The sequence below is a fragment of the Podarcis tiliguerta genome (genome assembly GCF_965153285.1).
Source record: "Podarcis tiliguerta genome assembly, chromosome: 17".
NCBI lineage: Eukaryota > Metazoa > Chordata > Lepidosauria > Squamata > Lacertidae > Podarcis > Podarcis tiliguerta.
Window position 1 is genome coordinate 323,334 of NC_139550.1, and position 12,293 is coordinate 335,626.

Here is a 12,293-nt window from a genome sequence, read left to right on the forward strand (position 1 = left end):
GGGGTGTGCTGCCTTCTCTTCCCTCTTGTGCCCTCCAGCCAGTCTTGAAAGTATGTTAACTGCATGGCTGAGGTAGTGAGCACACCTGATGGCTCGCCTCTTTTCTTGCAGCAAAGCTAGCTGAGGGTAAACGACTGGGGAGATCACAGTGCAGAGGTTTGTCTGTGAAATTCTTAGCAGAGTCGCAAGCTGTTCTGCGGCTCGCTCTACAGTCCTGGATGTATGTTGGCCGTCTCCCAACACAAACTAGTTTTAAGATGGGGGTGCTGGTGGCAAGCATCGGTCTGAACTGGCTTTGACCAGTACCAACTCGTTCAGTTCAGTGCCATTTGCAGCCATGGAGTTGCAACCTTAATTGCCAAAAACAGGGAAAATAGCTTTGATTGAGCGCTGTCTGTTTTTTGCCTTCGCTGTGTTAAAGCAAACAAAGCTGAGATTCTGCAGTCTGGGAATTCTCCTTGTTAGCACTGGCTTCATTAAGCAAACCACAGAGGAATCTCAGATTCAGAAGAGTCGGAGGTAAAAAAACAAAACACCCTTTCACACCGTTCACAGTGACTCTGATATTTCAACACAAGAAAAATGGAAAATTACTTGAACCTGTTTTGTTACTTTTTTGAGCAGGGTATACCTTTGGATTCGGTGTTTATGTAACCGGAGATTCTAGTATAGCTTCAAGATTTAACTTGCTTACACTCTAGAGTATTACTGTGGATGTTCACAGGGGCTCTCTATTCCAACTGCAGTTGTGTCTATTAGCCTGCACACATTTTATTCTTCCGGACGCCATTTTCGGTTTAAGAACTGCGTGAAGTTCCCAGGTGGGCTGTTGATTCTCCATTGCTGGATGTATGTAGAGATGAACTATCCAGTACTGGGGGAGCTGCAGTTGCTTTGTACTAATATTTCCCTTTATCCACACCAAACATGGATATCCTGAAGGGATCTGAGTTTTTTTGTTATTTGTGGCATTTATGCATGAAACGGAAAAATCATTTTTTTAAAGTCTGAAAGCATTCACATTTTAAGATCCCGTTTAATCCTTCAAATTTATGCTTATGGAGCAAAACTCAGAGTACAACAGTGAAGAGTTTTGCCAATGTCCACAGTGTATGTTTCCTTTTAATTCCCAGAACTTTAGGGCTCTCCTAAGCCTTCTGTTCTCTCCGAGCTACGGATCTTGTCAGGAGGAGAGGGCAAATTTTTCCATTGCCCCCTCAAGGTCTGCTGACTTCTTCTGAGAGTTTTTATTGTCTCAAAAGGCTTTGGATTTGTATTATATTGTACCAGTAATATTATCTGAGATTAAAGCTGGGGTGTTGAGCAGTCCAGAAACACCAGCAGCCCCTGGAGTGATGAGACTGGTTATCACTTCTATAATCGTGTGGATGTTGCGAGCATTTTTATGGGATTCATGACATGCCAGTGTGGAAATTTACTGTACTGCTACCGTTTTCCTTCCCCACATACCAGGAACTCACAAAATTGCTCTTTCCCCCTTTCCAATGCTGACCTTCAAAAACCGTGCGCAGTCTCGCGGTTGGGTTCCCTTCCACAACCGAATACATTTTGGCTCTAACCAGAGCCGCGATAGCAAAAGGTGGGAGCAATAATTTGAGCACCCACAATAATTGATTTCCTTGTGACCCTAGATTGTTTTGGATTCTGAGCTTAGGCAGTTGTGGATTTGGAGTTGATGTTCTTGGCCCATTTTGGACTTTGTTTACTTTCAGGAACCTGAATAGGTAGGAGCAAAATGTGTGTATGTTTATAACTCTTGTACTTAAATTTTAAAAAAGTTAATGAAGTGAAAATGCTTGGAACAAGTAAATATATATTTCATGAGAAGCATTCATATACTTGCTATAGACTAAGGGATAGCTCAGTGGGTAGAGCATGAAACTCGTAATCTCAAGGTCATGGGTTCAAGCCCCACGGTGGGCAAAAGATTCTTACATTGCAAGGGGCTGGACTAGATGATCCTCATGCTCCCTTCCAGCTCCACAATTCTGAATCCAGTTAATTGTTCCCTTGTGTAGCAACATGCAGGTTGTTTTCCATTTCTGCACAGAGAACTACAACGGTTGCTGGGGTGTGCCACCAGTTGCAACTAAAGCTTGCTGTGCACAGAGGCTTACGGCCAATGACTATGATCTGCTAAATATGCCGTTTCGGCTCCTCTGGGAGGAATGACAGGGTAGAAATGTAATAAATAATCATGACTGTGACTCACTCCGGAACCCATCTTGAATTGGCTTTATTAGCCAGTCAGTAAGATGGGCACCAGTGACTCCCCAAGGGCACTGTGCCTGCGAGATAATTTTTGAGGACAGGAAGAAGATGTCTTTCATCATGCTGAAATTTGGAATAGGCAAAAGCAGCAAGTCTCTTGCACGGCTCCTGTGTGCTCCAAAGTTCAGAATGGTAAGACTAGCGAGGAGGAGAGCAGGTTCTCCGGATGGGCTTCTGGGAGAGGCCCGTCCTCTTCAAGCAGGTGAGCCAGTGAGTTGATTTGAGAAAACCTGTGCATGGAGAAGCTTCCAACTGAAATAAATGGCATGACTGATACGTAAGAAATGGTGTGTGTATCTAAGACCTTCAAGGGAGGAGAAGAGGGGGAGCTCCACCTCTTTCCTCAGTTCCAGGACTAAACATGTCACAGTGAGCTTTCCCAACTGGTGGCAGATTTCCTCCCCCAGCATGGCCACTGCTTGAATATTACTTGAAATACACAGGATTCAAATAACTCCTTGAAATATACCAGACTTGGTGGATTAGTTAGGGATGGAAAATCCCAGGAAAAGGGAGGGGGTCATGCCAGGCACATGGGTTTGGCCTCATGTTTTCCAGGGTGAGGGAACAAGCAAGACGACGGCTGGGGGGGGGGCACAGACTGTGGTATAGCTGTCAACCAGGGCATAATTATTTTATCCTCATGCCCCCGTAGTCCATTCAAGCCAGCCTCTTGTTAGCTATGTATGCTCTTTGGAGAAGCCCATCCCTTGTCTTGGAAATAGAACATTGGCTTGGTTCATCCTGGCAACAATGCCCCATATAAGGAATGCAAGACTTGAAGCGAGAGAGCAACTTACCTAACTAGCCAGTCTTTCCCTGAAATGGTCAAGGGAGAGAGGCAGTTTCTGTCCGGTTGTTTTTCCGGAATCCAGTTCTGGAACTCCTTGAATGAATTTACAGAAACAGAGTTGTAGTTCTGCATTTATACTACTGGCCTGGCTGCTGTCAACATCCTCGTGTCTGAAACGCTGCTTAGAGATGGGTGCAAACAGAGCAGTATTGGGACCAACTGAAATGTATATATAAATAGTGAGCTATTCTTTGAGTTTCACAGAACTTTTCCATTGGCTGAACGGTAAAAGAGAAAAAAAGGGTTTGGCTCAAGTCCTGTGTACAGTAAGTGGCAGCCCTGAAGTTCAGGAAGCTCTTTGTAGACCGACTATGTTTGTGCCTAGCACAATAGATCGTGAGTTTTCCCAGAAGGATATGGAAACAAAGATGGGATGACAGCTCTGTGAAATACAAAAGCCAGCAATTATTCAGATCTATTTCTAGCACTAATGGAGATTATGATCCCCTACAGGGTAGAGATCTAAAGCAAAGCAAAATATGGTTTGTCTAAGAAGCAGCAAAGTTGGAGATCAATTTTAAGTGTGGACTAGGCATAGTAGCCAAATTGGGTAGGGTTGTCTAGTGGTTGGAGGATATACTGCTTCTTCCACAGATAAATTCTATGTTCATTTAAGGTTTATATTACTGATTTTCAGGGGGACCTCACAAAGTGGTTAATGTAAGATCATTACACCAATAAGCACTATTTAAATAAAAAAATATATGTTGGGGTTTTGTTCTTTTGAGAAGAAGCTGTTTCTGCTTCTTCTTGCACAGGGCAATGTGGTCCTTCAGAGGCCCCTGTTTGTGGCAGTTGGAGAAGGAGAGGCCACTTTCCATTGCTGGGTGACGGGGCATCCAGTTCGAATTCTCCCTTTGCTGGATGACTAAAACATTGAGGTGGGTTGGCGTAGGTTCCTCAGAAGGCAGCCTCTGGCCCCTTCATAGAGCTCTAGCCTCAGTGCAGAAGTTCAATCCACATTCAAACTGATTAAAACAAGTGTTTAGCAACATTGCTTTCACACTGGCTGAACCCTGGCAAATGCTCCTTTGTTTTCCCTTGAATTTTCCCACCACACTTGCCATCCTCCACTTCCACTCTCTTTGAGAACCACTTCCTTAAGCGGTGGGCTCACTCCTCCTGAAAAAGGCTTTCTAGGTGATAAAAGTAGGCAGCCCCGGAGTGCAGGATGAGAACTGGGTCTCCCCTAAGCCAAAGAAATAGCTGTCTCCTTTGACGTACCTTGCCTGCAACCTGGGAGGGTAGCAACCAAAACTGCAAATACAGTGGCACCTCAGTTTAAAATCTTAATCCGTTCTGGAAGTCCGTACTTAAACCGAAACCATTCCTAAACCGAGGCACGCTCTCCCTAATTAGGCCTTCTGCCGCCGGTGCCCTTTCACAGTTCAAATTCCATTCTTAGACCAAGGTAAAGTTCACAAACCGAGACACTACTTCCGGTTTTGCAGAGTTTGTAAACCGAATCGTTCGTAAACAGGGCTGTTCTTAAACCGAGGTACCACTGTAATAGTTTGTGTGTCGAGTGTGTGGGTGATTTATCTTGACTTTTCAAAGATACTGAGTAGTACACACGGTCCTTTTTTCTTCACGGATTCCCAGTATCCAGTTGTTTCTCTGACTCCCTTCAATAGCCATTCTCAAGCAATAATAGATCAGAAATGGGGATGTCTGCTGGTTGCCTTAGCCAGTTTTGGCTTTCCAGAGCAGCCAGCGCCCGACTTCCCTTGTGGGGCGCATTGATCATCCCAGATGGCGACTGGTGGTGGGAAGAGAGTTGCCTTAGGGAGATAAGCATTGTTCTGTTCTGCAGCCACAGAAGCAGTAGCTCCAGCTGTCCTTGAGATGCTGTTTTAATGATGTCACTATAATAGCAGAGCAGATTCCCAGGGACTTTGTTTTATGTACTCTGGCTTTTATCTTGTCCAGATTGAAAAGAGCAACGCTCCTTCTTGTCTAACCCTCAGCTTTGTCTTACGTTTGGGATATGGCACAAGGAGTTCTAGTTGCACACGGCTCCGAAATACGGAGAAGCTCTTGGCATATTTACAAAAGACAGCCCAGAAAGGAGGGAGGAAGGAAAATGTTGCTTTCTGAAGGCAGCACCAGTATCCTCGTTTTTCACTTAATAATTCTTCTTACACCAACCCACTAAAATAGGTCAGTTTTATGCCTGTATTGCAGATGAGAGGCTGAGGCTGAGAACTCTTGGCTTAAGGCATAGCATCTTCACTGTGCTGCGCCTCATATCTAAGCATAATGTTCTTCCTTATATATTTCATCTTCTGTATATCTAGCCAACATGATTTACAATGTAATTCTGTACTCTGAAGTAATCCCATTGAATTAGTGGTGGCTTGCAGTCAGCAAATACGTATAAGACCGCAACATCTGAACATTGGGCGTTTCGACAATATTTAGCTTTTTCAAAAGTGTAAACAGTTTAGTATTGCTTTAAACAATACAGTCATACCTCGGGTTACAGACGCTTCAGGTTGCGTTTTTGCGGGTTACAGACCACCGAAACCCAGAAATACCGGAACGGGTTACTTCTGGGTTTTGGCCGTCATGCATGCACAGAAGCGCCGAATCGCAACCCACACATGTTGCAAACGCTGTGTGTTGCGAACGTGCATCCCTCACAGATCACGTTCGCAACCCGACCGTCCACTGTACAAGTTCTTAGCATAATCTTTGACAGAGAACTATTTTTACTTTGTGCAGAGAGAATTTCATAATCGTATGTGTGTATATAGGAGAATATTTTAGTTTACTTCACAGATCTACGATGACTAAGTGCATCCTTCAGTATCCGTGGCTTAAATCATCCCTGTTGAAATGCTGATTGTTCTGAGAGACTCGATTGTTCAAACTGCTTGGAAAGATGCTTTGCTGTCGATATTTGCATCATAAATGGAAACATTATTAGCCTTGTGGCTTTGTTTTCCCTGTGCATCTGAATAACAGCAGCCGATGATACTTGTCGTTTTGTATTGGCTCCGTCTCCCTTCCTCACCTGCATGAAGGCACAGCCCCTCTGCCTGACCTGTTGCAGCATCCTGGCCTCTCTCTGCTGCTCAGGGCTGCACTTCCTGCAGTTCTGTATATTTACCAGAACCCAGCAGATTTCTGAGGCCTTAACCTTGTGGATTCATTATATCTCAACTTGCCCAATACTCCAATCAGAGTGGGTGGTGAGAGGAAGCAAGTTGGTGTTGCCCAAATTCTGACATCACCATGCTACACACACACACACACACACACACACACACATATGTATGACCTACACCCAAAGCAGGAAGTGTGTATTTTCGGCTCTTTCTGCTCTCTGCCTCCGAGAGAGGCTGACAGACTGAGTTGGCTGGCCCTGGCATGTAATCTGCAGAGCCCTTAAGTCCACTTCAGCAATTCACAAAGAAATGGGGCGGGGGGGGGGGATTCCAGAATTTTCCAGGCATGTGAACTGGATTGCAGGGTGGGGGGGGGTGCAAGCCACTTTTGAAATGAGGGCATGGAAATAATAAAGCTGGGCTTGTGTTCAGTACCCTCTTTATGATTTTTATAAGCTGTACTTCCTTTCGCGCTGGAAAGGGAAGGGGCAGTGAAAGCCAGCCTGTGTCAAGCAGTCTCTGGTATGGCTTATCTGCTGTTAATCTAAGATTTCTTGCATTTCAATGCTATTTAAAGCAAAGAGACTGGAAGAGGTGAAGTGGGTTTTGTTGTTTTTTCTGACAATGGCACTACAGGGTTTTTTTTTCTTCCTTCCTAAGTGACTTCACTGTTTCCACCTCCCCCATTTTTTAAAAAAAGAGAAGGGAAAATATGAAGTATGTTGAGCATTTTCAGCTCAGCTTCATCTTCTGCACAGATAAAGCTCCATTGCATTTATTAAAAGCAGCCTGTAGTTTTATAAGAGAGCCCTGAGTGCACTGTAAAAGTATGAGGAAAATACTCTTTGCTTCTTTAATCACATAGGATTTTAGGTACTTTGAGAGAATCAACATGTGGAGCTCGTAATTCTCTCACTAGCCTTCTGGCCTCTGCTTGCCTTTAGCTATCTCGCCCATTGTATGAACTCCAAAGATGCTGCGGCAAAAGCATAAAACTTCCACTAAGTTAACATCAACAGGTTATCACTGTTTATTCCTGTCAGCTTGATTGAAAAGCTTGGCCTAGTTTGTCCAGCCAGACAAGACAGCAAGTACAGCATCCAGATGTATTTATTTATATTTACTACCTTATAAATGTGCACGGTAAATACAGGGTGGCTTAAAACAATTAAAATTGCAATAGTATGCCAAATTGACATTGCAGGCCTATACATGAGTTCCTAGGCAAGTGTTCACAAGAGCCCAGCTTGAATCTCGGTTGCAAACTTCCAGCTTCTAAGGGTTCCCCTTTGAGTTGCTTGCTTGGAACTGGAACCCTTAGTTGAATCTCCCTATTTGTAGAACGAGATTCTCCATGTGCACATCCTAGTTTCCCAAAGTGGATGGAAGATTGGGGAGCAGGGTCTCCCCTGTCAGACAAGAGGCGAAGGAGTTGAAATGACCCTTTGCATCACCATCTTTCCCCCAAACATTAAAAAGGTTCCCCATGCAGGCTTAAATAAACCGGTGAGGAATATTTTGAGTACAAAAGCAGGGTTCACTGGGGTTGAGGAGAATTGCATTACCTTCCCACTTAACTAAGTTAAGAGGCCTCCATCCTTTGGCGTTGACATTTGTCATGTTGTCTCTGAACCTAGCCAGTGTTCCTCTTGCAGGACAAAAGCAGACGGCTGCTTGCTTGTTGTCGTTTTGTGCTTACTTTATCCAGAGTTTGTGGTCGGCTTAGAAACCCTGGCTTGATCACTGGAACCATTCCTGTTTCGATTTGCCCTTTGTGTGAGGGAAGGAGGAGTGTGGGAGCAAACGGGCTGTACCCACTTGCATGCTGCTTGTTCCCGTTACGGTTTAAGCCAGCCACAATTCCTCAAGCAAGGAATCCTGGCTCATTGTTATCTCCAAACATGGTCAGATTGTTTATCCAGTCCATAAATCGTTGGAAAAAGCTTTCTGACTGTTCCACGATGTGGCAGCATGAAATGGATGGATTGTGCTAAACTTGTGATAAGACTCCTATGGGATGTTCTTAGAAACGACCACACTCTTAACAGAATTAGTCGGGATGCAGAATGTCGTGTTTCTAAAGAATTTTTTCAGTTTCCTGTAGTGTGACTAACAATGCAAGTGCCCATATCTTACAGAGGGCTTGCTGCAATGTGAAAAAGAATCGTGCTCACATTGGCTCAACTCAGGGACCATATTTAAGCTATGGTTTGTACTAACCAAGAGGGACGTGGGTGGCGCTGTGGGTTAAACCACAGAGCCTAAGGCTTGCCGATCAGAAGATCGGCGGTTTGAATCCCCACGACAGGGTGAGCTCCCATTGCTCGGTCCCTGCTCCTGCCAACCTAGCAGTTCGGAAGCACGTCAAAGTGCAAGTAGATAAATAGGTACCACTCCAGGGGGAAGGTAAATGGCGTTTCCGTGCGCTGCTCTGGTTCGCCAGAAGCGGCTTAGTCCTGCTGGCCACATGACCCGGAAGCTGTACGCCGGCTCCCTCAGCCTATAGAGCGAGATGAGCGCCACAACTCCAGAGTCATCCACAACTGGACCTAACGGTCAGGGGTCCCTTTACCTTTCGTACTAACCATAGTTCAGAACATAAATCATGGTTTGAGCTTCCAGATGAACAGCTGCCACTTGAGCTGAAACAAATATACATGTTTTTAAAAATCATTGGTTTTTATCTGCCCTGGTCAGGTTCCACATTTAATTGCTGCACATTATTTCACCAGTTCAGGTGTGCCTGGCAGCAGAGGTGTGAAGGCGCTTTGCTCAAGGCGCTGAGGCGGGTCAGAATTTGACATGACGAAGCTGTATGGACTGTTTCATTGCAAGGCAAATGATTTCTGACTTTTCTTACAGACTGGACGTGACAAGTATGAGCCTGCGGCTACATCTGAGCATGGAGCCAAGAAGAAAAAGGGGAAGAAGGAAAAGGATATGGATGAACTGAAAAAGGAAGTTTCGCTGGTAAGGACCTTTTTTTGACATCTAGAGGTGGGGTGACTCAGCTCATGAAGCAAGAGTTGGCCTTTCAGACTTCCCAAAGATGGTTTCCTAAATTTAAGTTATGTGCCATGTTTCCTGCTCTGAACTTGGCTATAAGATTCAAGCTTCAGTCACTTTCCTGGGCTTTATTGGCTAGCTATCATATTTTTGGGGGAACAAAAGCATCGTGAAGCGCAGTGTTTTGCCTATTTGCTGTGGTGCCAGAACCTTCTATAAGTTGTCCTCTTGCTAAAATTCCAGCCTCTCATTCCTCTGACAGTTGCCCTGTTCTTCCCACAACCCTCTTTAAAAAAAGAAAATCTGGTTGGCATCGAAATACAGTTTCTCTCTCTCTTGTATATTGTAAATTATAATATATGTTTTAATATACGGAAGTGGTGCTGTGGTCTAAACCACTGAGCCTCTTGGGCTTGCTGATCAAAAGGTTGGCAGTTCGAATCCCCGTGACGGGGTGAGTTCCCGTCTTTCGGTCCCAGCTCCTGCCAACCTAGCAGTTTGAAAGCACGTCAAAGTGCAAGTAGATAAATAGGTACCACTCCGGCGGGAAGGTAAACGGCATTTCCGTGTGCTCTGGTTTCCGTCGCGGTGTCCTGTTGTGCCAGAAGCGGTTTAGTCATGCTGGCCGCATGACCTGGAAAGCTGTGTGTGGACGAATGCCGGCTCCCTTGTCCTGAAAGCGAGATGAGCCCCGCAACCCCAGAGTCGCCTTTGACTAGACTTAACTGTCCAGGGGGCCTTTACCATTTTTTACCTTTTGAAATATAAATATAAGGGAAGGACACTCTGGCCTCGGGGAAGCTGCCTCCCTAGAATAACATCAGGGCAAGGAAAATTGGCATTTGGAGCTTTAGGGCTGTAGAGCGAAAGAGAAAGCCCTTTGACCCCATACATCAGCCAGTGTACTAAGGGTTGGGGTGTGCGTGTGAGAGAGAGAAGTGAGTTTGGGGTTCTCTGTATCACAGCGTGTTGCCTTTGAGAATCATTTGACTGAAATAAACAAATGCAGTAAGTATTATGGTGAATTTACTTATTTGAAATATTTCTGTATTGCCCTTCACTAAAATCGGCCCAGTAAACAATTAATGTCCAAACAGTAAAAACACATAATAAAGCAACTGGCGAATAAAAGAAAAGCCATCAGGAAAATGGATCCATTTGCATTTTTTCTTTTTTAAGGTTTGAAAAAATAAGGAGTTTTTTCCAGTCCCCTGGGGTGGGGCGGGAAAACTATGGATACTGGAGAGGGCATTCCATAAACTGGGTGCCACAAGTGGAAAGGTACTTGATTGTCACATACTTCAAGTCTCAGCTGACAATCTAACAGAGCAGGTGGGGTGGTATAGGAGAAAGTGTTCCTTTGCATTCCTTGGTCCCATAGAGAAAGAACAGGGTTAGATTGCCGTCTTTCTCCCCACAAAGATCTTGTTAGGAGAGCCAGAGAGGTTTCTGTGCCACAACCAAGTCTGGAGCCAGACTGGAATGAGGTTCAGTAATGAGTTGCCCAAGAGACCCCGTCTTTGGTTCATCTATTCAAGCACCGAGCCCCAAAAGAGGCTATTAGTGACTGGGCAACAGGTACCATAGTCGTCCGAGGCCTAAGAAGGTTTTTAAGGAGATGTGGTGCTGCTGCCGCCTCAAAGGCTGCTGGGGCTGCTCCCTTTTTCATGCAGACGGTAATTACCTCCTGGATCCAGAGTCAGTCCTCTTCTCCTAGGTTTAGTCCGCCATAGACAAGGGCTGAGTACGCAAGCAGCAAGCCTGATTCCTCCCAAGTAATTTATTCTTAAGCAACAGCAGTTAGATCCCCACCCCCAAATTAGACACAATGCTTTAATGACATCCCCAGATGGTTGTTAGACAGTAAGACTTGAGATCTGATCAATAGGAGTGATTTTATCTTTGAAATGTCTGGCAAAGTCGTCACAGCAGGCCTCCCAGGGCTCTTGGCTTGCTCCCCGTGGGCCCAAGCTGGAGCAAGCAAAGCTACTCAGAAAAGCTTTGTTGGACAGCTTTCTAAATATTCAGTGGTGGTGAAGCTTTTTTGTCACCTTCATCACCACAGATTGGGTCCCTCATTGTGTTGGATTGTCTTCTCCACTAGCCTGTCACTGTAGAAGCGTTTTGGAAAACCAGGACGTTGCAGAGCTGGATTCTCAAGTGGCTACAACTGGATAGTCCTATGCAGTCCTTTGCATGCATTCTTGGGAGTATATCTCATCTGAACTCAGTGGGACTTGCCTCTAAGCAACCATACATGGTTTCAGCCTGTAAAACACATTGGTTGTTAACAAAGGTGTTCTAAATAGCTGCCTTCCTAATAGCAAGCTAAGCGAACCTAAAAGGGGCTGTTTCTTGTTCTGTCCTTCTAAAGCAGTGCTTCCCACCCTTGGGTCCCCAGATGTTGTTGGACTACAACTCCCATCATGCCTACCTAGCAGGACCAGTGGTCAGGGATGATGAGAGTTGTAGTCCAACAACAGATAGGGACTCAAGTTTGAGAAACACTTTTCTGATTTTTTTTAACCTGCTGTTTTCATTAGGATCCCCACCAAAGAGAGAGAGAAATATCTAGTCAAATCTAGTATTATTATTTTGCTTATCAGTTTAGACTAGCAGTTTGGAAGCCACGGCCCACCATGACCTCCCTGCCTTCCTCTCCCATTTTTTCAGTTTGGAATGTCTGCTTGTACTGTTTAACCCCATTCAATATGAAACCAAGCTAGAAGCAGTCGTCACCATTTTGGGGGTAATGTGTTTTGCATAAGTTAATTGCATTGCATAGAATTTCTGAATTTCTTGGGTGAAATAAAATCACCACCTATGCCTTGCTAATCTCCGCTTTGCTTTGCAGGATGATCACAAACTCAGCCTGGATGAACTTCATCGGAAATACGGTACAGACCTCAGCCGGGTAAGGTGGCCAGCTAGGGAGTGCTCTCCCCCCCCCCCCCCCCAATTTCTGGTTTGCAATAACAGAGAACCTTCTAAAGAGCCCTCCTGGTGAATAAGAAATTTCTTCTTGCTTAATG

At 44.9% G+C, this 12,293-nt stretch overlaps 1 protein-coding gene across 2 annotated transcripts in view; it reads left to right on the forward strand.

The window, feature by feature from the left end:
- The window catches only part of ATP1A1 (ATPase Na+/K+ transporting subunit alpha 1), a 29,902-nt gene that overhangs the window by 2,328 nt on the left and 15,281 nt on the right, over window positions 1–12,293 (forward strand). For both annotated transcript variants that reach the window (XM_083419605.1, XM_083419606.1), the window contains exons 2-3: window positions 9,118–9,225; window positions 12,116–12,175. In XM_083419605.1, the coding sequence (XP_083275731.1) occupies window positions 9,118–9,225; window positions 12,116–12,175 (168 nt within the window). The remainder of the gene's footprint in view (window positions 1–9,117; window positions 9,226–12,115; window positions 12,176–12,293) is intronic.